Here is a 24,470-nt window from a genome sequence, read left to right as displayed (position 1 = left end):
ATGGAGTAGAAGCATGGTGTAATCAAACGTGAGGGATGTTAGAGATTGATAGTCACATTAATTGTACGATAAAATACTAACATATTAAGTCAGTTTGAAAACACCATTGACTGTTAGAAGCACCATCGCCTTATTAGTATCTTATCAGAGAAAGATAAAACACATATGCTGTTAGCTCTGTACATCGATTGTAAGGTGATTCTGATTTTACGAGTATGGAAATGAGAAAATGTGTGCAGTGTTAGGCTAAAATACATGATTTCCCTTTTGGTTTCCAAAGTCTATTTTGTGTAATGTGTGAGCCACACCAGCATAATGATAATTGTGTGGATTTGAGAGAGGTCAGTGCAGGAGTATGAATGGAGTAGGCGGGTCTTACAGGTTGAATTTGAGTCTGAATGCATGCGCATGAACACAGCCTCCATCGTTTACAGCCTGGGATTTGTTTTTTTCATAGACTGTAAGTACCCTTGTTATCCAAGCGGCAAATGTGTCAGCTTTGTACAAATGTGAAGCCGTCAACAAAGCTGGGAGAGGAGAGAGGGTTATCTCCTTCCACGTGACCAGTGAGTACTGCTCTCTGGGGGGGAGGGGGAGTTGGATCTCTTGCCAAGGGGGTGCTAAGCTGTCTGATAGTCTGTGGTCCTTGCCATTCTTGAGTGGCATGGTGGTTTTGGAAAAGGCCTTGGACTGACACTGGGGATGCTTTTGTTCGTAAATGAAGACTTCTCAGGGAGCTCCTGGGCTCATGTGAAATCAGCACAACTGACTCCCGTTCGCTCAGGGGAGAGAATGGTTTTACATATGTTTTTTTTAATTTTTAAAAAACTTATTTTAGAGTGCGAGTGAGAGAGAGAGTAGGGGAGAGGGAGGGAGAGAGAAAGAGGGAGAGGGAGAATCCCAAGCAGGCTCCATGCTCAGCACAGAGCCCAACACGGGGCTTGATCCCATGACCCAGGGATCCCGAAATCAAGTGTCGGATGCTCAACCAACTGAGCCCCCAGGTGCCCCTGTTTCACATATTTTTAGCCACTAGTCCTGGGTACTAGTTATGTCCCCACCATCTGAGTCTAGCATAGTGTGTGGCTTCTTGGGGTTCAATCGGTGTTGGTGGGCTTGCTGCTGAGCAGCTGACAGCATTGACTGGAGGTAATTGTAATGACATAGGGACAGTTTCCTCCCAATGCTGCTGATTCTGCCTGTTCATCTTAGCTTTATGGATAAGCTTTAGCTGACTGCACTGGGTGAAATAGTTCAACGTGGGCTAATTCGTTGTCGTAATTATAGCCTTAATGTCATTGAGTGTGATGTGTTGATGAGGAACTCATTTTTAAAATTCCGTGTTATAATTATCTGCTGTAAATAGGTCTTGGATTTTTTATTTTCATCTCAAAAACTGTGTTTAGGGCTCAAAGTGGAGATTTGATACATATCTGAGGACTGCACCTTAGTAAAATAACCTATTTTGAGTCCCGAGCTGTCTCGTGTGGTTGTTTCCCTGTGTGACATCGTCTGGGATTGCGAGGGCCTCACTTTTCTTGGTGCTTTATAGCAGTCTAGGGGTGGCAAGAAGACAAAAGCGCGCTGCCCAAATTAAATCGCCATTTTCTAGCCATGGGTTTTGTATTTCAGGGGGCCCTGAAATCACTTTGCAGCCCGGCACCCAGCCGACCGAACAGGAACGGGTGTCTTTGTGGTGCACTGCAGACAGAACTACATTTGAGAACCTCACGTGGTACAAGGCTGGCTCTCAGGCTCTGCCAGTCCACGTGGGAGAGCTGCCTACACCCATCTGCAAGAACTTGGATGCCCTTTGGAAAATGAATGCCACCACGTTCTCTAATGGCACAAGCGACACTTTGATCCTGGAGCTCCAGAACGCATCCTTGCAGGACCAAGGAGATTATGTGTGCTTTGCTCAGGACAGGAAGACCAAGAAAAGACATTGTGTGGTCCGACAGCTCATGGTTTTAGGTAGGGAGGCAACTCTGGATCATCAAAGACTGTTGGAATGCCTTCAGTGTAGGGCTTTTGGGGACTGTGAGAAAATAACTATCGTATAGGAGCCTATGAAGTAGACGGGTACACACTCAGCTTATTCACTGAAAGTCCTTGAGGCAGAAAGAGGCGGATAGTGGTGAAATGATGTATTAAAAAGAGAAAATAGCATGGTTCCTGCCAGCTCTAATGATAGGATTTCATTAGGATTTCCGAGGGATGAGCCTAAACTGGGGAAATTTCTACTTTATCCTTGGACATTTATTTATTTTAGTAGACACATGTTCATGGAATGCCTACTGTGAGCTAAGAAGGTTCCAGGAATTCAGAGTGGTGAGGAGGTAGATAAGAACACAGGCAACCACCAGGCGGTCGTAGCACGTTGAGGTCTCGGTGTCCATGAGGAGAGGAATTGTTTTGTTTTACTCCTTGTAGTAGCTCGCGTCAGAGAACACAGTGGCACATGCTAGGTGCTCAGTAAGATACCTACTACATGAAGAGTGTGACAATGGGGTTGTTTAGGGCCTGTGAGAGCCCATGGGAGGGGTGCACCACTCACTGCTTGTCCCTCTGGGTCATCCCGTGTAGTCCAGCATAAGATCAATGGGATGATAATTTTAGTGAGCAGATAGCTTTGTAAATTCCGCATGGAGCCACTCTCCACACCTTATCTAACCTTGTGTCTTGCGCAAAAGCTATGCGGCCATGCCTCTGTCTCTGGGGAAATCAGACAAACTTGGGAAAGTCTCTTTGTGCCGACTCCCTCCATTTTCTCCTCTCTTTAGTGTCCCTTTCCAGTTTCTGGGATGTGTGCATTCTCTGATTTTACTGTTAAGATGGGGAACTGCCCAGGTGAATGAATCTATACTAAGGTTTTGGAGGAATAATGTCTTCTTCAGAGGCCTTGGCATATTTTAAGAGGTATCCTCAGATAGACACTAGGGTAGTGTTTGCTAGTGTTAAGACTTAGGTGTCAAAAGAAGGAATTTTTTTGGGGTGAAGTCATTCCCAGGGCCCTTTGTATCTTATCACATATATGACCATCTTGGGGACCGGTCCTGTTTCAAATTAAAGGAAGAATTCAGAAAGAGATATGAAAGAGACCATGCCCAGGAAATATGTGCTCACAATGACCTGGTTTGCTTCTCTAAGGACTCCTAAGTCGTTTTCCTAAAATTATCCTTAGAAATAGAATAGAGCCCAGGACATTTGCTTAAATCCCAGTGTAGTTCACCACTGAGGTGATCCCATTTTGCTAAATATTGCAGTGGATTCTTTCAGCAAGATTGCTTTCAATTGCTTTGGACAAGACATTTCTATAATGCTTTGATGAAAGGGTACATCTGAAGTTTTGCTGTACATTGAAACAAATACCCATGAGCTTAATTTTTGAAATCTTTGACTTTCTTTAGGGATTATTGTCTTGCTTGTTTGTGTTTTAGTGGAAATGGCACCAGACTAGTCTTATAAGCTCATTAGTTCAAATGTTCACTGAGTTATAGGGACTTGGAGAAGTTGTTTAACCCCCTTAACTACAGTTATTTCATCTGCAAAAGAAGGTTAATATTCTTGTCCATCGTATGATTGATAATGAGCAACAGAAATAGTGTAAGTGAGTTTTGTAAAAAGTGCCAAATATACATAAGGCATTCTTTGTTGAATTACACTGAAGGTTTGCACTTACCAAGAGAAACATGCAGAATTCAAGGGTGTCACTGTCTCGAACTTTCATGGGAGGGAAAGTTTCCCCTTGGGGAAGCTGTGTCTAGTTAGAAGAAAACCCCATAAAAGTGACAACCTTTATTTTGTGATGTGACGACCAGCTAGAATCACTAATAAGGATGTCCAAAGTGATCTCTCTCAACTGTCCTGACTTATTTCTTCCATTAACTTTATTCAGTGGCCAAGAGTAATGTTATTAGCTTCTATGTATTTTCAGCTTAGTAAATCAGTGGTTTACTGTTTATTAAGTTTAAACTATAAGTTTACTGATGCTAAAACCATTTCAGAAGTTTTAACTACATGTTGTATGATTTTTGTATGTGTGTGTGTGCACAGAGCGTGTGGCACCCATGATCACAGGAAACCTGGAGAATCAAACAACAAGTATTGGTGAAACCATCGAAGTTTCGTGCACCACGTCTGGGAATCCCCCTCCACAGATTACGTGGTTTAAAGATAATGAAACACTTGTTGAAGACTCAGGTGAATAGACTATGTCTATCTCTGGTTGGTTGCAGAATTCTCAGAGATAGGATCTAAAACCCACCTTATGCCTTGATTTGTTTTAGGTAGGAAAAAAGCAATATTAGTGTCCATGGTCTGGCTCATTTCATAGACTCAGAATTCAGAGCCTTGTTGAATTCTCATGGGAGCTGGGACTGGTGATGAGTCAGCAGTGCCTCCTGTATCACTCTTTGGAATTAGATGCTCATCCAAGAAAAGACATCATTTATATTTTTAAATTTTTTCCTAAACAACTCCACCACATCACCTCATAAATGGAAACAACCATTTTTCTTTTCTTTTAGGTATTGTACTGAAAGATGGGAACCGGAACCTAACCATCCGCAGGGTGAGGAAGGAAGATGAAGGCCTGTATACGTGCCGGGCATGCAGTGTTCTTGGGTGTGCAAAAGTGGAGGCATTTTTCATCGTGGAAGGTCAGTGGAAATTCATGGACACATCGGGTGTTTTTAGAAAATAGCTTGTGTTGTATATATGCTCATACACTTTGGGTGGGAGGATTATAGGTGATTTTTTTTGTTTATTTTTTTTTTTGAGAGAGAGAGAGAGAGAGAGAGTGCATACACATGTGAGTGGGGGAGGGGAAGAGAGAGAATCCCAAGCAGGCTCTGCGCTATTAGCATGAACCTGACTTGGGGCTTGATCCCATGAACCGTGAGATCATGACCTGAGCCGAAATCAAGAGTCAGATGTTCAACCGACTGAGCCACCCCAGTGGGAGTATTTTGGTGATTTTTTATATTCTTTGTACTTTGTAAATTTTCTGCTCTAAGTATATATTATTTCAACTAGAAAAAATAATCAATGTTATTTTAATTCTACTTGAATCATATTTCCCATCCTGGCAGTACTCACTATGGGAAAATTCTTAGCCAGGCAGGTAGAATATCCTCCTTTCCCTTGTTTCTTTTCTTCATTTGAATGGATCGATTAACTTGTTGTAGAAGTGATACCTCTATATTTTCTTGGGAAAACACTGGAATTACTGCTTAATCGTCAAAATCAGTGCTATCCAGACAATCACAAGGGTTCATAGTTTTCATTGGACTGCAGATAATTAAAATTGTGAACAACAGACCATTGCTCCAATGGCATGGAAATTTTAGGGTGTCTAAATGTGAAAGGAAACTCCTATGTGTGTGCAGGAGTGATGTGAAATCTGGCATTTTCCCAGATGGGAAAGGTAATTTGTGACAGAAAGGGGAAGAAAGAAGGATGGTGACAGAAGGAAAAACGGATGGATTTTTATGAACTCGTCCTCACTTGTCTCTCAAACTCTAGATTTTATTTCCCTCAATCTATCAAATCTTGCATCTTGGTGACTTGTTTTCACATTTGTAGGCTTATCACCATTTTATAGATTGCACTTGCAAATAAAGATTTCAAGTGTGTGAAATAAATAAAAATTTCAAGTGGCATGGTGCTTTTGTCACTTCCAGAGGGCTTCATGTTAAGGGCAGGTCCTAGTGGGGGCTTCCAGCTCTTTCTCATGCCCTGCCGCATCTCCCTGAGCTGTTTGCAGCGGGTTACCCCTGCCTAAGTAGGAAACATTGGCACAGAACTTACATTTACTTAGTTCCCAAAAAGAATAATACTGAGAAGGAGAGAAGTAGATATTTAATGTGTCGGTTAGTCTTCCTAATGTTAACATGGAGATAATATTAACATGGAAGCTTTAATTACAGTAAAACCTTGAATTGCGAGTAACTTGTTCTGCGAGTGTCCTGCAAGGTGAACAAACATTTCTAATAAGTTATTCAATAAGCGATTGTTTAACTTGATAAACGAGTGATGTCTTGCAATATGAGTGTCACATGATCACAACTGAACCAATGGTTCTTGAAATTCTCTTTGAGATACGCATGCTTTGGATTACAAGCATGTTTCCGGAATGAATCATGCTCGCAAACCAAGGTTTTATAGTGTATTAATTATTAATTATATTAATATTAATTATATAGACAATTGAATCTTTGAACTCTTTACTAGGTATAATGGACTTTAAAATCTGTGTGTATGGGGCGCCTGGGTGGCTCAGTCGGTTGAGCGACCGACTTCGGCTCAGGTCACGATCTCACAGTCTGTGAGTTCGAGCCCCATGTCGGGCTCTGTGCTGACAGCTCAGAGCCTGGAGCCTGCTTCGGATTCTGTGTCTCCGTCTCTCTCTGCCCCTCCTCTGCTCATGCTGTGTCTCTCTCTGTCTCAGAAATAAGTAAACATTAAAAAAAATTAAAAAGTGTGTATAAAAAGAAAGCCACGAGGTGCCTGTTTGCTGAGTCAGTTAAGGGTCTGACACTTGATTTTGGTTCAGGTCATGATCTCACAGTTGTGAGACTGAGCCCAGGTTGGGCCCTGTATTGGTCCCCACACTGGGCTCCACGTCAGGCTCCGTGCTGGGCATGGAGCCTGCTTTAGATTCTCTCTTCCTCCCTCTCCCCCTCCCCCTTCCCTGCTTGTGCTTACACTCTGTTTCTCAAAAAAAAAAAAAAAAAAAAAAAAATTAATAGAAAAAATTAAAGAAGAAAGTTTCTTCAATAGAACCACCAGAGAAACAAAATCTACTTCCAGGCATAGTTGGTACTTGTCTCCAGACTGTTAACTCTTATTCGGCTAACTAGTTACTTACTTGGACTTCTGCCTTTTTCAGGCTGCCTTGGGCCACTTGAACGGCTTATTTGATTCACTCTGCACTCATCCATCGGGAAGCCCCATGTGCTAATTGCTTCCTTATCACCTCTCTGCTAATCACTCCTAGCTCAAAAGCTCTGGCATTTAATTTCTCCCACTCAGAGCGTCCTCTGGAGCCCCGAGCATCTGCCGCTTCCTTGCTGACCTCTACCTTTCCTTTCGTGGGTGGTTTCAACTCATCTTGCCAGGCCATACGGGACACCCTCATCTTGGATTTCTCTCTTTTCTTCACTCAGACTCCTGCCAATCAAGGGCAGGGTAGTGTAATGGTTAACTGGTGTTGGACAGACTTGTTTAATTCTTCGCCATTCCACCCACTTGCTGTGTGCCCTTGACGGAGTAGCTTAACCTCTTTGAGCTTGTTTCTCCATCTGAAGCCTGAGAGTTGCTGAGAACATCAAGAGGGATGACATATTTAAAGGACTGAGCACCTAGGAGGTGCATGGTAGCCAGTACCTTGCTGACCACTTGTTTTCTTATATAATCCTTTCTCAAACTCCATTCAGATGAAAACAGACTCTCTGTGCAAAACCGGGTATTTATTCCATCCCCCGCCAAATAACTACTTTTCTCCCCTGTAGAATGGAATCTGTTTTCTTTCCATCGAAGACTGCTCTTCCTTCAACCCTTCTTATGATTTTTTTCTTTTAAGACATCAACATTTCTATCCTTGATATCCTTAATTCCTGTCTTTAACTTTAGAATTTTATCGTTGGAGGGGCGCCTGGGTGGCTCAGTCGGTTAAGCGTCTGATTTCGGCTCAGGTCATGATCTCACGGTTTGTGAGTTCAAGCCCTGTGTTGGACCTTGTGCTGACAGCTCAGAGCCTGGAGCCTGCTTCAGATTCTGTGTCTCCCCCTCTCTCTACCCCTTCCACGCTCATGCTCTGTCTCTCAATAATAAATAAATGTTAAAAAAATTAAAAAAAAAGAATTTTATCTTTGGAGGTTTTCATGAGCAGTGTTTTGCAAACTTTAAATTATCCATTAAGAATGTTATAGACTCAGGGCACCTGGGTAGCTCAGTCAGTTAAGCATCCAACTTCAGATTGGTCATGATCCTCCCATTTGTGAGTTTGAACCCCACGCTGGGCTCTGTGCTGACAGCTCAGAGCCTGGAGCCTGTTTCAGATTCTGTGTCTCCCTCACTCTCTGCCCCTCTCCCTTCCATGCTCTCTCTCTCTCTCTCTCTCTTTCTCTCTCTGTCTCTCAAAAATAAACATTAAAAAAATTTAAAAAAAAGAATGTTATAGATCCCTTCAAGTTAGATGCTTGTGACTATTATTATCTAGGATTTTTTCCAAGTTGGTAAACTTGAGATCTTGCTTTATTGTTGAACTTTGTCCTCTTATATCAAAAGGTATGAGTTTTCAGCATTCTGTTGTGTCTTTCTAGGTGCCCAGGAGAAGACGAACTTGGAGGTCATTATTCTAGTAGGCACAGCAGTGATTGCCATGTTCTTCTGGTTATTACTTGTCATCGTTCTACGGACCGTTAAGCGGGTAACAAAATCATTTCCCTTCCATCCCATGTACGTTGGTTTTCATGATTAATGAAAGCTGACTGGGGCTCTTTGAGTTGTTTCTTCCCATTGTTATTGGCTCAATGGGCACAATTTTATTTCAATACAATAACATTCTTTCCCACTTTCTTTTGGCTGGACCACTGGGCTTTAATTGATAGAAGCCACTAGAGGAGAAAAGGGCTTGGACTGTCCAATGTAATTAAGATTTAAGTACTTCATTTAGAGCTCATTTGGGGGTTGAGGGGACACTGGATGCAGGATTATAATAGGACTGACTCTCAAACTCCATGAATTTTATTTGAAAATGAGACATCAGGAATGGGGCTTCCATAAACAACAATAATAAGCACACAAAAAAACAACAGCCAGACAACAGAGTGTATGTGACTGGAAGGAATAATGATTTCCAGGCCAATGGAGGGGAACTGAAGACAGGCTACTTGTCCATCGTCATGGATCCAGATGAACTGCCCTTGGATGAACACTGTGAACGTCTGCCTTATGATGCCAGCAAGTGGGAATTTCCCAGAGACCGGCTGAAACTAGGTGTGTTTTCAAGTGATATTAATTTGGTGTTGGGTTTACCAAGCCATCTCTTCCTCCTTTTGGACAATGACAGATATAGTCTATTCACATGTTGGATTCAGGTTCAGAATATTCATTCTGTCTGTGGAATTTGAGTCATCATCCTTTTGGTCACTTAGAAGTAGGGGCCCTCTACAATAATCCAAAGTAGGGCATTTATCTCTAAGCTAAGAGTGAAGCGGGGGAGATATTATTCAATGATTAAGCCAAGACAAGGGAGTGAGCTGGACTCTCCAAGTTAAACTGGGGTGTGCGGGTGATCCGATCTAGTCGGAATCTCTGTGTCACTTTGATGCTGTAATAGTCCAAGTCTGTTTGGTTTGCTGTCGTTGTTGACTATAGGTAAGCCCCTTGGCCGTGGTGCCTTCGGCCAAGTGATCGAAGCAGATGCCTTTGGAATTGACAAGACAGCGACTTGCAAGACAGTGGCTGTCAAAATGTTAAAAGGTAAAAGCAAAATTACATGGTGATGTATCTCTCTATCTGTTTCATCTGGTCTGCAGACGTAATGCAAGGCTTGTATCAGCAGCCCTGCAGTTAAGTGAGCCCACTAGCCAAGCATGTAGCCAGCTTATGCCTTTGTGCAAACTGGGGACAAGTTCCTCTTTCATAGCGTCCTGCCAGGGTACATGGCCTTCCAGGCAAAGTTGAGGATGGGTTTCAGCTTCATCCACTTCCCCACTTTGCCTGGGAGCCCATGCACAGCTGTACTTTGTGGCCTGACTCTAGGAAAAAAAAAAATACCTTGATTATGTAAAAATTGTTCTTTAATCTCTTATGGTGCATTGGTAAGATAATTATAGACCATGTAGAGACGTGGAAAGAAACTTAATATAATAAGTAAAAATAGTAGAGTGCAAAAATAGCATGTCTCCTAGGATTGGAGTATGTAAAAGATTTTCTCCTATAAAAGATAATGGTTGCACTAGGGACAAAAGGACCATGGGTGACATTTTAAACATTAAAAGCCTTGTAAACAATTGTTAATCCTAATGGTAATGGTGTTCTGGCCTTGTCGTTTTAATTTGGGGAGGTGGTGTATGTAAAGCTCTTAGCTCCAGTTGTGATGTGCTTTCGTTGATGAGGCACACTGACCCTTGGCCCATAGGTCTTGTGCATTGCAAAGCCATCTCTCTCTCTCTCTCCCTCCGCCTCGTTGCCCTTGTGGCTAAGGGAGTGTGCCATTCTGAGGTGGCTCATCAGGGTCTGAGGTGTGGATCGTGTCTGTGAATTAGAGGGAAGTGTACAGGATCACTCTCGCAGTTTTAGCCTCATCGGCCTCATGGGCCAACTGGCCTTGCCAGCTGGCCCTTGTGAAATTTCCTGCTTGGCACCGATTGGCGGGAACTTCAGCATAGCCCCTAACACATAAGGATATTTAATACATGGTGTTGCTTCCTTACCAGGAAGCACTGAAATAATCAGGCCCTAAGAAGCATAGTCAACCTGATACATGAAAATCCAATTTTGTAAAGGAAAGAAAATCTGGGCGTGATTCCATTTGCAGATGTATTCTCTGCTTTGCAAAAGACTTCACAATGGATTCCTTTAAATGTCAAACATTCTGGGTGCACTTACAGTAAGAATTTGATTTAGAATTGGAAAATATAATTTATATTTGACTTTTAATGCACTTAATCTGTAAATTGGGTTGGTTACAGCTGTGTTGTCCCTGGAGGGTAAGTTGTACACATGCATGCAGTGGGGCACTGATCCTCTTAAGCTAATGCCCACATTTATGATTTCCCTGTTTGCTGTGTATTTGTAGAAGGAGCCACACACAGTGAACACCGAGCCCTCATGTCTGAACTCAAGATCCTCATTCATATTGGCCACCATCTCAATGTGGTCAATCTTCTAGGTGCCTGTACCAAGCCAGGAGGTGAGTATCTGTGGAGGGTTTTGGTTGCCTGATGATTCTGGCATTTAGTTCTCTGCTGGTGTTTCAAGGAAACCACTCAACTCCCATGGCCTTGATTTCCTTAACTTAGGATACTATGCCAGATTCCTAGATACGAATATATTTCATGGAGGTTTAATGGGCTCTATAAGTTCTTCTGGAACTTCCTGTGAGTTAAAAAATGCTGCCTCACTCTACTGCAGTTTGCTACTTGTGTAATAGATGTTCAGATGAAAAAAGTAAACCTCTCAAAAAAACTTGAAAGCAAAGACCTTAAGAGTAGTTCCCCCTGAAATGGAGTCCTCTTAGGTGATTGTGTTGAAAAGCAAGAGGGTGGATTTTCTTCTGAAATTTTGGTTGATCAGGTTGTGGGATTGCCTTTTGGAAAAAGAAAACCTACGCTGTAAGGGCATTGTGACCCACTGATTTCTGTGATCTTGTCCCCAGTGAAAGGTTGTAGCATCTTCTATGGTATTTTCTTGTTCATCAGTGTATTAAACACTTGATGAGATACATGAGCGGAAACATTTTTCTCTCTGACATGCTGTGCTGTCTGCAGGGCCACTCATGGTGATTGTGGAATTTTGCAAGTTTGGAAACCTGTCAACTTACTTAAGGGGCAAGAGAAATGAATTTGTCCCCTACAAGGTATGTCATTTCTTAACTCAGCTCTGGTCACATTGTAAAACGGAAGAAAACACAAAGTGATACAGGTTAATCTTCTTTTGTTAAAACCCTGTGAAGAACTTGTGAGGGGGCGCCTGGGTGGTTCAGTCAATTAAGTGTCCGACTCTTTTGGTTCAGGTCATGATCTCAACAGTTCATAAGATCAAGCCCTGACTCGGGCTCTGGGCTGATAGCACGGAACCTGCTTAGGATTTTTTCTCTCTCTCTCTGCCCCTCCCCTGTTTGTTATCTCTTTCTCTCTCTCTCTCTCTCTCTCTCTCTCTCTCTCTCAATAAATAAACAAATAAACTTAAACAAAAAAAGAACTTGTGAGGAATCTTCTTGGCTGTTGTAACCTCTTTTACCTACTGCGGAACATATCTTCTCATGTTTTATTTTTTTGTGATTCTAATTTACTGAGCCATTATAGATGGTGCCTGAGGGGGCAGGAGGAGGAGGAAAGGGAAGGATGGAGAGAAAGATGGCTTTGGATTATTTTCTCTCTCTCCTAGCAATATTTGGCCCCATGGAATGTCAGCCCCTCTGTAAAGAGCACCCTAATGTTGGAAGTGTATCTGGGATAGACTTGAAACAGGCATTTATCTCTAAGCTAAAGAAGGAGCAGGGTGCCTGGGTGGCTTAGTCGGTTAAGCGTCTGACTCTTGATTTTGGTTCTGGTCATGGTCTCATAGTCCGTGAGTTCGAGCCACGTGTTGTGCTCTGCCCTGATGGTGCAGAGCCTGCTTGGGATTCTGTCTTCCTCTCTGTCCCTCCCTGCTTGCTCTCTCTTTCAAGACAGGTAAAAATAAACTTAAAAAATAAAACATAAAGAAGGAGCTAGGCTTCATGGAAGAAAATTTATTATGTAGAACATTTGCCCAAAATTTCAGCCCAGAGATTCCATATTCTTGCAATTGATGTCCTTCTTGTCTGCTTTTAATAGTTACAATTATTTTTATAGTTTACTACATTTTAGACATCTTGTTTGCATTCAAAGAATTTGTTCATTTGCTTCATTGTAGACCAAAGGGGCACGATTTCGTCAAGGGAAGGAATACGTTGGGGAAATCACTATGGATCCGAAACGCCGTTTGGATAGTATCACGAGTAGTCAGAGCTCAGCCAGCTCTGGATTTGTTGAGGAGAAATCCCTCAGTGATGTGGAGGAAGAGGAAGGTACCTGTCATTGCTTTCTTCATACGTAACGCATGCTTTTGCAGAAAAGAGAAGGTGATAAGGTGTTATGAGGAATTTTGTCATGGGAAAAGTTCAGTACTCCCTAAAACTTGAAAGAGACCTGAATTTTGAGACTCCCACCATTCAGTCTTTTAAAAGTGAAGTGTGGAAGCGCTGAATAAGCAGCTGACTAGGTTGTGAGGCAAAGCGCAGAGAGCCTGAGAAATCTCAGGACCCCACGAGGGCTAAGCAGCCGACCATTAAACCAGTGCTTTGAAACTCCATTCAACATGGAGTAGCAGGAGGGGCTCAGCGCTCTGTTCCTGAGGGACAAAGGAGGCTCTCTGGTGGTTGATTAGCCTCCCCATTACCCTCAGCAGTTCAGCCCCATCCTGCCTAAGTCACCAGCACAACACAAGACTTTCAATTAAGTATACCCAACCTCTCTGAGGTGGTGTAGGGGTCACCTGCTGTTTCTACCCCAGTCCAGGTGACTTATCAACCATACTTCCTCAGAGGAGTCTTGGTAAACATATTTTTCTTTATCAGTTATGCTTCCAATGATATTTTAGTGCTCTCTGGGAGTAGAGCTGTATTCCCAAACTTCCAAGACTTCTTTCAGCTCCAGGATACACTATCTGCTTCCCTCAGAAGGAGCAGAGACATCTCCATAGATATAGAGATGGGGCTTCCTGACATCTGGCTCCTCTTGAGGCACGAGCTTAAAAGAACCCAGTCGTGAAATAGTGGAAGAAACCTGCTTCCATTTCCCTTGACGCGAGGCTACAGATAGACCTTAAATCTGGCTTCTTCCTCTTAGAAGCCAAATGGGCTGTGCCAAGCTGGAACTTGGCCTAGAGGAATGTGGAGAGGCTATCTGGACCTCATGCAACCTCTGTCCCATCTCTCTCACAAAATGGTGGTCAGGGCACAGGAAACCCAAAGGATTGAGGAATTAAGTTGGAATAGAAAGGGTGATGGCCTGGAATGTGTCCTCCCATTTCTTCATTTGGAAAATGGAAGGGTTTCGCTAATTGTTCACTGAGCGCCCTCTGGCCCTAAGCATAAAGAAATCCTTGAGAAAATGGTTCACGGTCTTTTTAATACTTACGAGATTATTATTTCAACGGAGTTTTCATTTACTCCGGTATTTGTCTCTAGGAGAGAAACCATGTCTTATCTTATCTGACCAAAGTTAAGAGATCATGTCAAAACACCCATTAATGTCTTCGTGTTTATTTGTACCAGTTGCACGGAAGTAAATACTACCAGTTTACGCAAATCCATCTTTCCCTCGAAGTTCCCGTCATCTCTCATTCATATCCTTGGAGGGAAAAAAAGCATCCTCTCAGCCCTGTTTTAAAGTGTTTACAGCACTTTCTCAGCTTGAAAGTGAGAGAAGTAAATATATTTCTGGTATTTTTAGTTATCTGTTGTCGATTATAATCCGACCTTTGGCCTTTGTCCCAGGACAAAGCCTGGAGAGAACAGATTCAATGACCCTGAATATTGTTGTTTTATTTTTAGAGTTCTTGATAGGAAACTATTGTTTATCCCTCTGGGTACATGAAAAAAAACCAACAGTTTGAAACAGCAAACTTGAAAAAGTCCTCTCTCACTCCCTGCTATCTTTGCCAAATTTACCTCCCTTCTGCCTCCTGGATCTGCTGGTTCCATTTGACTAAGATGGAAAAACCAACATTTTTTTGCTAAGGAGTATGATGCAAGCTAATAATACTGGGATTCAGCAACCTTGCAGAAGATACAGGCATTTTCTCTCTGCTTCTGTTTCCAGAAGCTTAACTCCCAAGTTTTCAAATGAAGATTTTTCTCACAAACTTAGAAACGCATAGTTTCTGGTGGCAATACTGATCTCTGTCCTTCTGCATCTTCCAACAGTTTCTGAAGATCTGTACAAGAACTTCCTGACCTTGGAGCATCTCATCTGTTACAGCTTCCAAGTGGCTAAGGGCATGGAGTTTTTGGCGTCACGGAAGGTAAGACTGCTCAGGGGGAAGCAAAGTGTGTCTTCAGATCACAGATTCGGAAGTAAGGTGTTCAGTGCCAGCCGCTGATGTGTGTTTCAAACTGTAATTCATCGTCCATTCCTGGGCCTATTGGAAGAGTTCTGTTGGGGAGACCCCACTTCTGCTAACTTCAGGAGGTGTAGGGATTTCATGATATCAGTTCATGTGATCAACACTTACTGAACATCTACGAAGGGCAGGCGGTCTTGTAGGTACTAAGAAGACTGTGTGAACAAACAGGCAAGATAGGAGTTCACATCCTATCGGGTGGAGCAAACGGTGAACAATGTAAACAAGTCAAATACATAGTAGGTTGGATGGGAATAAGCACTGTGGGGAAAAATAAGCAGGAAAGGGCTATAGAGTATACAGGACTGGTATGTTTGTGTGTGCATAGGCTTCTGTGTTTGTGTACATCAATTTTAAACAAAGTGAACAAGGAAGGCTTTATAAGAACGTGACATCTGAGCAGTGACCTGGAAGAGGTGAGGGACTGAGCCTTGCAGATATCTTAGCGTAGGAGAGTGTATTTTTAATTTATTTTACATTCATCACCATCCATCAAAAAGTATTTGTTAGTGGTATAATTAGAAACCAGGAAGGACAGGCCTTAGATGTGAGCGATTAAAAAAGCTAAAATTAGAAAAGTAGGCCAAACAAAGACTGAGGTGGGGACGTGACAAGTTACAAATATTCCAAAGGTTGTAAACACCACGGATTCCAGCCTCTGGAAAGGGTAGAATGGATGGTTTTATATTAAGCAAGAAAAATTCAAATTAAGTTTCAGGAAAAGGGATCAGTTGACAAAATGCATTTGCTGCACCCTCCTGGTGGGGGAAGAAAGACTTAACGTTTTTGTTTTTGTTTCTAAATTAGAGTGAAATCTCTAACCCATTTTTCTCTGAATCTGAGAGCTTGTCACAGCTTTTCGAGCCTCCAGATCTCAGATGTTTCTGTGGGGGGAGGTCTTGTCTCCTTTTTCCCAAAGGGAAGGATTTTCCTATGGAGAAAGGCCCTTTGCCTTTCTTGGAGATTCTGATTTTATTTCACTATTTTTTTTTTTTTAAAGGCCAGAGCCTGCCATTTGGTCAGGATATCTTTCGACTGGGAAGGGAATCAATCAGGCAAGGGACCTTTAACTTTCCTCACATCTGTCGGCTGGTTTCTTGAACACCACCTGGTTGTTAGAGTAAAAAAAGGAAGCTCTTTGGTTGGGGAAGAAGTAGGGAGGACTGCCTGTTTTTTGGAATCTCCTGTCTTGCTCAGTCATGCTTGCCAGTGTGCTTTTGAATATGCCTCTTTCATTAAAAAAAAAAAAATTTTTTTAATTATCAGTTTTTGAGAGAGAGAGAGAGAGAGAGAGAGAGAGAGTGAGTGTGAGTGAGTGCACAAGTGGGGCAGGGGCAGAGAGCAAGGGAGACACAGAATCCAAAGCAGGGTCCAGGCTCTGAGTGGGTCAGCACAGAGCCCAATGTGGGGCTCAAATTCAGAATCGGGTGACCGATTGAGTCATCTAGGTGCCCCTGAATATGCCCTTTTCAGAGGGGAGTACTATACAGACTCAAGGTGTGGGTGTTCAGCAATGCCTGGCTCCCATGGTCACTCCTGCATGGACTTCAGAATCCTCTGAGCCTTTCATTCATTTATAAGTGTTCCCTGAGACTCTATTTCCTCATGAATCTACCAGGTGGAGCTAAAGTTGCTCAGTAGTAGGAGGCTACATGACGATGTGGGATATCGGGAAGGGAGAAACAGAGCAAAGGAAAAGAGTAGAGAGAAAGCAAGAGGAACTCACTTTTCTTCTTTGGTGCGCCTGAGAGCCAACTTGACCATCGAGAGGCTGAAATGTCTTTTGTAGACCTTTATGATGATCCAACAATTTGAAAACAGGATGAGCCCCACGGGGCATGGTTTATCAGAGCTCCTCAGCTTCAGTTCCATGTGGAATGGGGAAACCAACAAAGGGCACCAAACCGATGAGAGCCCCTTGTTCCTGGTTTCCGTGCATTCATTCGAAATAACTTCCATTCTAGGGCCTCCTTAGAATAACAGGTTTTAGCCGTATATGGTGCCAGGCCAAAGGGATATGTGGATGTGACCAGAAACACATTCGTAATTGTGTCCAAGAGAAGTCTATTTATGACTCCATGATCATACTATAACTTAATTATTTAATTCCAGAGTCTGGGGCTGTTTATGGAATAAGCAGATGTGTGTGTCTCAGCGAAAGTCAGACTTTTTTCCTGAAGTGTTGATGAAAGACATTAGCCCAGTGCTTGTTAATCAGTTAGTTTTCTGATGTGGATTTTTTTGAGCATGAGGTCACAACAGATGCAGAAGAGATCAGCTGTTCTGAGACCTAACACACACACGATTCTTTTTGCAGTGTATCCACAGGGACCTGGCGGCACGAAATATCCTCTTGTCGGAGAAGAACGTGGTTAAAATCTGTGACTTTGGCTTGGCCCGGGATATTTATAAAGACCCAGATTATGTCAGAAAAGGAGATGTAAGTTTCAAAGATGAACCCATTGATCTGTTAAATTGCAGGATCCAAATTCCTCTTTGCAAGCTTCAGGACCTGTGTTGGGAACAAAGGAAGTTTTTTCTTCAGATATGTGCTAAGTTGGGTTCTGATTCCTTGTCTTCTACCCTCTTAGGCTCGCCTCCCTTTGAAATGGATGGCCCCAGAAACGATTTTTGACCGAGTGTACACAATTCAGAGTGATGTGTGGTCTTTTGGTGTTTTGCTCTGGGAAATATTTTCCTTAGGTAAGTCACTTCGTTTTGTCCCTCCATCCATATTCCAAATAGAATGATATAAGTCAGTGGCCTGACACACACACACACACACACACACACACACACACACACACACACATATATATATGATGTTCAAGAATTAGGCTGAGGGTTTTCTATAAAAGAAAATCAAATCAAATAATGTCCTATTCCTATTTTATTCTAGGTGCTTCTCCATATCCTGGAGTAAAGATTGATGAGGAATTTTGTAGGCGATTGAAAGAAGGCACTAGAATGAGGGCCCCTGATTATACCACACCAGAAATGTAAGACTTTGGAAGTGTCTTTCTATCCTTTCTTTTCTTACAAAAATTCTCCCTGCCCAGAAGACTTTTCATGATACAGACCTCTTTTATGACCCAGTCTGTGTCCTACTTCTCCCTGGAGGTCTTCCTTGATAATCTGAAGTAGAGAGTCATCTCTTCTTGAAACAACAACCCTATATCGATACCCACCAGTTAGCTCCTATTAGATGTTGATTTATAGCATTTTCTGTGCATGATACTCCAAGTGTAGGACTCTGTGTTTTATACAGTGCGGTGTTACTGTTTAGCATCTGGGCTCATGGTGGACGTTTCATAGATGTTTACTCGTTCAAGTGTTTATTTTCAACATCAGATGAGGAAGACGGAGGCAGTTAATGACATTAGTGTTTTGCTTCTCTAGGTACCAGACCATGCTTGACTGCTGGCATGGGGAGCCCAGTCAGAGACCCACGTTTTCTGAGTTGGTGGAACATTTGGGAAATCTGTTACAAGCTAATGCTCAGCAGGTTCGTGACCTCCACCCAAGAAGCGTATACAAGGGTTCCTCTCCTCCCTAGATCTCACCGCCACCACTCTGTCCTCTCAGCCACTGAAAAAGGAGCCATATTCTTGCAGATCTGAGCAGCAATGATTTTTTAAAATCTATAATTTCTCTTTTAGATAGATGAGATCCTAATGAGGTCCTAATCCATAACCTGGGAGCAGACCACTCGTTCCTCCTGATATATCTTTTTGTTGTCTTCAGATGCTCTCCTAAAGTTAAAAAAAAAAAAAAAAAATCGTTGACCCACAGAATATCAACAATGGGTGGGATTTCAAGGAATTTAATACACTGTGAAGGCAAAACTGCATCTGAACCCTGCAAAATACAAGGCATTTTTCTTAGTAAAATCCCAGGCCCCCATAACTTTCATTGGAGGATTTTAGAATTGTTAACCTTTACCATTAGAAAGTTATTTAATCTCCAGTCAATGCCTCTTACCACCAGGAATGGAAGCCAATTTCCTCCTGCTTTTCTTTTGAACAGGTAGGGAACAATGGGTCAAATCTGTTTTTATCAGTAAACCTTTTGAACGTTTAAAGGTATCAAATTGCCCTTTATTTCTTTCTCTTGATGAAATAATGTTAAATTGTGCAACCTTTTCTCAGAAGACCCATTTTCCTGCACATTTATTGCTTTTCTCTAGCCTGTCATCAGATTTTCCATTGCCTTGAAATGTAGAGGCTAAAATTGGATGATCTGCCCTTTAAAAGACCTGGCTCGCGTAGGTAGGGCTTTGTGAAGAAATGGTTCCTCAGCTCTCCGTGCTTTGCCGCTACGCGTATGGCCCCAACCTGCTTTGTCTCCCTTGTAACCACAGTCCTCTATGGCTCCCTTACTCATCTTGTTTTTATATTATCTCTTTTACCGTACTTTCATATACGTGTCCCTTTCAAGTGCCCTTTTGTTTTTGACAAACCATTTTGAATGTTGTCTTAAAGTTCTACAGTCAGATATGAAAGCGACCTGCCCGCTAGCCAAGAAGCCCCCTTGGCCTTTGTTTTTCATGAAAAGGCTCTTGAGGGGCTGAAGCCATAACAATAGCATCGCTGTGTTTGTTGTTTCAGGATGGCAAAGACTATATTGTTCTCCCGATATCAGAGACTTTGAGCATGGAAGAGGATTCTGGACTCTCTCTGCCTACCTCACCTGTTTCCTGTATGGAGGAAGAGGAAGTGTGTGACCCCAAATTCCATTATGACAACACAGCAGGAATCAGGTACTGTATATGGTCAACATCCCCTAGGGGAGCTGGCATGTCAAGGTTCTTTGGGGAGGGGATGGAAGGAAGGCGTTTTCTAAAGCTGCTGCACCCCACTTCCACATTTAACCTTAGCCCCAAGGCTGCTATAAAGGGAAGTGCTCCTTGAAGAGGGCCGGGGTAGGTGAGTTTCTTCCCATCTGTGGTCCACATTGCTGCCATAGCTGTTCCCTTAGAATTCTAAGCCCTGCAGCTGCAAATAGCTGGAATGCCATAGTTTGTTAATCTCCAGAAAAAGAGGCCAGTTTTATATAGACATCTGTATTTAAATTATCCCCATGTACTCTTTTATTAATGTGAATTAAACGGCTTAGGAAAGATTCAGGAAGGAAGAGTTTTATGCATATATGAAAACACACTTGTGCCTCTCTGGCTAGGGTGCAGTCTGCCAGGGGGATGTGTCCTGAATTTGACTGGACCGCACATCTTCCGAAGCCCCTCCCCAGTCTGATTTTCAGCATTTTATTTGCATAATGGGACTTCTGGGCTTATTTGAAACACATGCACTGCAGTCCTCGCCTGATTTGTAAAGGGGTTCTGAAGGCAGCTTCCTTTCTTCTCTCTCCCAGCACCTGTGCATGAGGCAAGAGTCGGTATGGTTTCTGCCATATAATAGTCAAATTGTCTTTTACTAAGCCTGGGACGTCGTGTCTTTGCTTTGTTTCTTTTCCCACTCTTTTGGGTGTTTTCTTCCTATCACTGGACCCCCTGACAGCACAGTCCAGCCTGCCCTCTTGAGTGTGCTGTGGCTGTAGGGAGGGGCGCGGAGCTCTAGGTCCGCCAGGCTGCCAGGGAGTGGGGGAGGAGGCCCCCTGGACCCCTTGACCCGTGGGATCCCACGGGGTGGCAGGAACACTGCCGGAGTGGGTAGAAGCTGACAGGCGAGCTGCCCGTTGAATCTGTGTCAAGAACTTTCAGCATTTCTCGAAGAACTTTTCCTTACATTATCGGATTTTGCTCACGGGATAACTCTCAGTGTTAGGCAAGGTAGAAACTCTGATCTTTTCTTGATGTAGATGTTGAATCTGAGGATTCAACACAATTGAGGATTGCTCAGGGCAATGGCTTGGTGGAAAGAAAACTTGGTGGTTAAAGATCCAGATTTTAGAGGCAGGTAGAACTGGTTGGACCCCAAGTATGCCTCTTAGTGACCTGGCGCGCATCTTCACTGGGACCCAGGTGAAGACACTGGTGTTCAAAAATTATTATTTTGAGAATTACATGGTATATTGTATTTCTAAGTGGCTGGCACTCAGAGCACTCAGTGCACGATAGCGATTAAGCAAGCTGCTTAAAATCGCATCTCCCAGACAAATCCAGTTCCTCTGATACCTGTCTGAGTCCTATTGTCTGCCACACCCAGTGGGACCCTCAGAGAGAAAAATTAATGAACTGAAAACCAGTAATTCCACTCTCATGCTTAAAAACCTTTAGTTCAAAGAGCTTGGGTGGCTCAGTCGATTAAGCGTCTGACTCTTGGTTCCAGCCCAGGTCACGATCTCACAGGTGATGGGATCGAGCCCTCTGTGCTGACAACGTGGAGAGACAGTCTGTTTCTCCCTGTCTCTCTGCCCCTCCCCCCCCCCCCCCCCCCAAAATAAATAAACTTAAAAAACAAAACAAAACAACACCAAAACCCTCTAGTTCAAGCTTGGCTGGCCTTCTGGGGGTGGTAGTTATTCCTGCAACACCACTGCCTTCTGCCCGATCAGAAAGCCATTTGATCATCAGCCATATTCCTTGGGTTTTTTGTGACCAGGTGGAGTGAGGACCTGAGCCGGCAGCCTCTTGGCTCGCTTGGACGCTTTGCATATGGTGCCAAGAGTCGATGAAGTCATGTTGGTGTAATGGAAGTGCCAAACGCAATGCCGGATCTAAGTCAGGGCTGCTAACACTTATCCCCAGAAGCATGGACAAATGTGACACCACACTCTGAGCATAGGCCTGGCTCCGATTTTCTGTCTGTGATTTTCGAATTGGCCTTTTCCAGTCCAGTTTCTCTTTTAGCCAGCCGTAATTTGAAAAATAAAATGGAAATTGGAATCTTTTGTCTGCACCCTCTCAGCTGCCTCCACCTTTTTTCCTTTTGTAAAAACAAGACTCCACAGTCACAGTCGAATCATCGGGGTTAAAAGAAACCCAGAATAGAGGCATCTGCACATGGCATACCTCATGTTGAGGCTCTCTTTGGGTTCTGCTTCCCTGGGGAAGACCAGAGATGAGGCTGGGGTGCTTCTCGGCGGACTTGTTCTCTCTCCTTTTTCACATTTCCAGTCAGGTCGGAAAGCTGAGGAGTCTTTCTCATTCGTTTCCTCTTTATAGTTTTCAGTCTCATTGCATTATAAATAGAGCTGGACAGAGGCACTGCTGTGGGCACCGACCTCCTGATCCGTGGCCCCTTTAAATTATTTAAAAATATTTGTTCAACATTTATTTGGGGAAGAGGCTGAGAGGTGTGTGGGGGAGGGGAGAGTGGGACGGATCGCTGGTGTCTAGACTCAGCTTTGCCTCTAATTTCCCGTGTGGATCAGCTCTGGCCCCAAGTTTGCATGCCTTCTGCAAGAAAACACATATTAATTGGACTCATCTTTCTATGAGGGCAGTTTGGGGACCATCTGTGCTTGCTCCATCATTTCCCCAGGGAGTTTCACCTCCTACTCCAAGCAGCTTATCAAAGATTTCTTTTCTCTCCCAGAGAAAGGTTTTGGCACATACCATTTTTCTTCATTGTGGTTAATTGCTGGTGATGATTAAGCGCTCCTGTGGATTGATGTCTGGGACTGCCTCCTGGCTAGATGTTCCTGAATTTGGCTGTGAGATCAGATTGCTTGAAATGAAACTGTCCTTTCTCCACCTTCTGTCTGTCCGCTCCCCCGCCCTGTTCCCACTGCGTGGTCAGTGGGTGCGTGGGAGAGAGCAGTGCTGTGCACATAGTAGGTGCTCAACAAAGACTCGAGCAATCACATCCATTGTTCTTTTCTACTTTTTCCTTCCTGCTACTTTTCCAAGGGAGTCAGTGTGGAGTAGGGTAGCAAAACAAAACGAAACAATGGGCTTTAGAATCTGAAGGCCAATTTCATATCCCAATTCTAGCCATTTCCTCCCTAAGTCTCAGCTTCCTCGACTTTTTTCTAAGACAGCTGCATTTTTGCCCAAGCTTACCCTCTCTAGTTGATTCTATATCCTGAATATCTCTGGGATATGTCTACTTCTCCAAACCCTGTCGGCATCACCTTTCTTAGTCTGCCCTACTTTCTCCTAGATAATACGTGGAAAAGAGCCCCCTAATTGGTCTCATGGCCTCTGTTTTCACCTTCCTGTACCCAGAGCCATCTTTCTAAAGGGCGCATCTGACTTTGTTAGTCTCAGGCTTCAAATCTTTCAGTGGCTGCTTATAACCCTCAAAATAATAATCCAGATATTTTAGTTTTGTGATTTTGGACAAGTTCCTTAATGTTTTGATGCTTCGGTTTCCTCATCTGATCTTGGGATAATAATATCCACCCCTGACAGGTACCATTTATGAAGGTGCTATGAGATAACAGTTGAGGAGCATTTTAGCACAGTGCCTGGCATGTGGTAGATTCTCAGTAAAGGATTCCTGGATCAGGGAATGAGCAAATGAATGATTAACTGTATGGTACCAATCGTTTTTGGCAATAGTCCGGACTGGACTCAGGAGAAGTGGGCTTTTCTCTCTCTCCTTATTTATTAGGTCCTCCTTTAGGTGGAGTTTCCTGAGGGAAGATGTCACTGGTGAACCTCATTCTCTTCTCTCCGTAAGGGGAGGAACCAGCCTCCTGGGGCAGGGGAGGGAGACTCGATTTCCATTCTCCTCCTTTGGCTCCAGCAAGTCCTCACTCCACTTGGTCACAGAAAACACAAGGAATACGTAACATGTCCAGGAGCCTGCCTGGAGGGGGTGGGCAGTATGCAGGGACGAGCGTGAGAGTGAATTTGCTGTCCCTTGCTGTGAAACAGACGGACTTCCTTTCTCTCCACTTGGGCTGTCGGTGATCTTAACAGGATCACTCAAGACTCACCCAAAGCCACATGGTAGGGAAGGAGCACCCCCAGAAAACAGGTGATATGGTGTCTGACAAGTCCCATTCTTTGAACTCCTGAAGGAAGCTGGTATCCTTTGGAATTCAAGGAGGAAAACAAGCTTTGGCTGATAGAGCGTCATTCCTTCTGAGAACATTTGCCACCCGCCTCATCAGTCCTCCAGATATCTTTGTGAGTGAGGGAGAGAAACCTATTACCAACACATTTCAGAGGCAGAGCCACCGAGGCAGAGAAATATTCACGACTTTCCCAAGTATGTGTAGTCAGTGGTAGACTTTGAAATAGACACAATATCTCATGACTCTTAAACCACACTGCCTTTTCCCAAGACCAACAATTCTGTGGGCTGAAAATAGGGGATTGTGAGACAGCCCGCCATCCCATCTATGCACTAAGCCTCAATTACATGCAGAAGGAGGAGGTTGTCTCCAGATCCCGCTGGGTTCAGCGTCCTTTCCGGAACCCAGGTGAGATTCAGTAAGATCTTCAGGTGTCTCCTCTGCCCATCTTTCACTGAATGGTTGCTCTGTGAGCGTTACCTAGAAAAACGTTTCTGGAGATGGCCAGAAAGATATGTAACACTCGGCAGTATGTTGAGAGCCCGGTGGAGGAACCTCAGGCCATCAGGAAGCCAAGCAGAAGGCAGTTGATCACTTGCTTTGCTGATGTTGTCTTTAGTCCAGCCCTGGTCCTCAGAAATATGATTCAAAGGAACGGGAGCTCA

General features: G+C 43.5%; 1 protein-coding gene across 2 annotated transcripts in view; it reads left to right on the top strand.

The window, feature by feature from the left end:
* KDR (kinase insert domain receptor) overlaps positions 1–24,470 on the top strand; it is a 46,587-nt gene that overhangs the window by 17,614 nt on the left and 4,503 nt on the right. For both annotated transcript variants that reach the window (XM_049630477.1, XM_049630476.1), the window contains exons 12-27: positions 458–566; positions 1,633–1,974; positions 4,057–4,203; positions 4,530–4,661; positions 8,328–8,434; positions 8,868–9,003; positions 9,385–9,489; positions 10,811–10,924; positions 11,502–11,590; positions 12,631–12,784; positions 14,684–14,781; positions 17,198–17,320; positions 17,472–17,583; positions 17,780–17,879; positions 18,280–18,385; positions 19,488–19,639. In XM_049630477.1, coding sequence (XP_049486434.1) covers positions 458–566; positions 1,633–1,974; positions 4,057–4,203; positions 4,530–4,661; positions 8,328–8,434; positions 8,868–9,003; positions 9,385–9,489; positions 10,811–10,924; positions 11,502–11,590; positions 12,631–12,784; positions 14,684–14,781; positions 17,198–17,320; positions 17,472–17,583; positions 17,780–17,879; positions 18,280–18,385; positions 19,488–19,639 — 2,126 coding nt within the window. The remainder of the gene's footprint in view (positions 1–457; positions 567–1,632; positions 1,975–4,056; positions 4,204–4,529; positions 4,662–8,327; positions 8,435–8,867; positions 9,004–9,384; positions 9,490–10,810; positions 10,925–11,501; positions 11,591–12,630; positions 12,785–14,683; positions 14,782–17,197; positions 17,321–17,471; positions 17,584–17,779; positions 17,880–18,279; positions 18,386–19,487; positions 19,640–24,470) is intronic.

The sequence above is a fragment of the Panthera uncia genome, chromosome B1 (genome assembly GCF_023721935.1).
Source record: "Panthera uncia isolate 11264 chromosome B1, Puncia_PCG_1.0, whole genome shotgun sequence".
Classification (NCBI taxonomy): Eukaryota; Metazoa; Chordata; class Mammalia; order Carnivora; family Felidae; genus Panthera; species Panthera uncia.
This window is presented reverse-complemented; position numbering and strand designations above follow the sequence as displayed.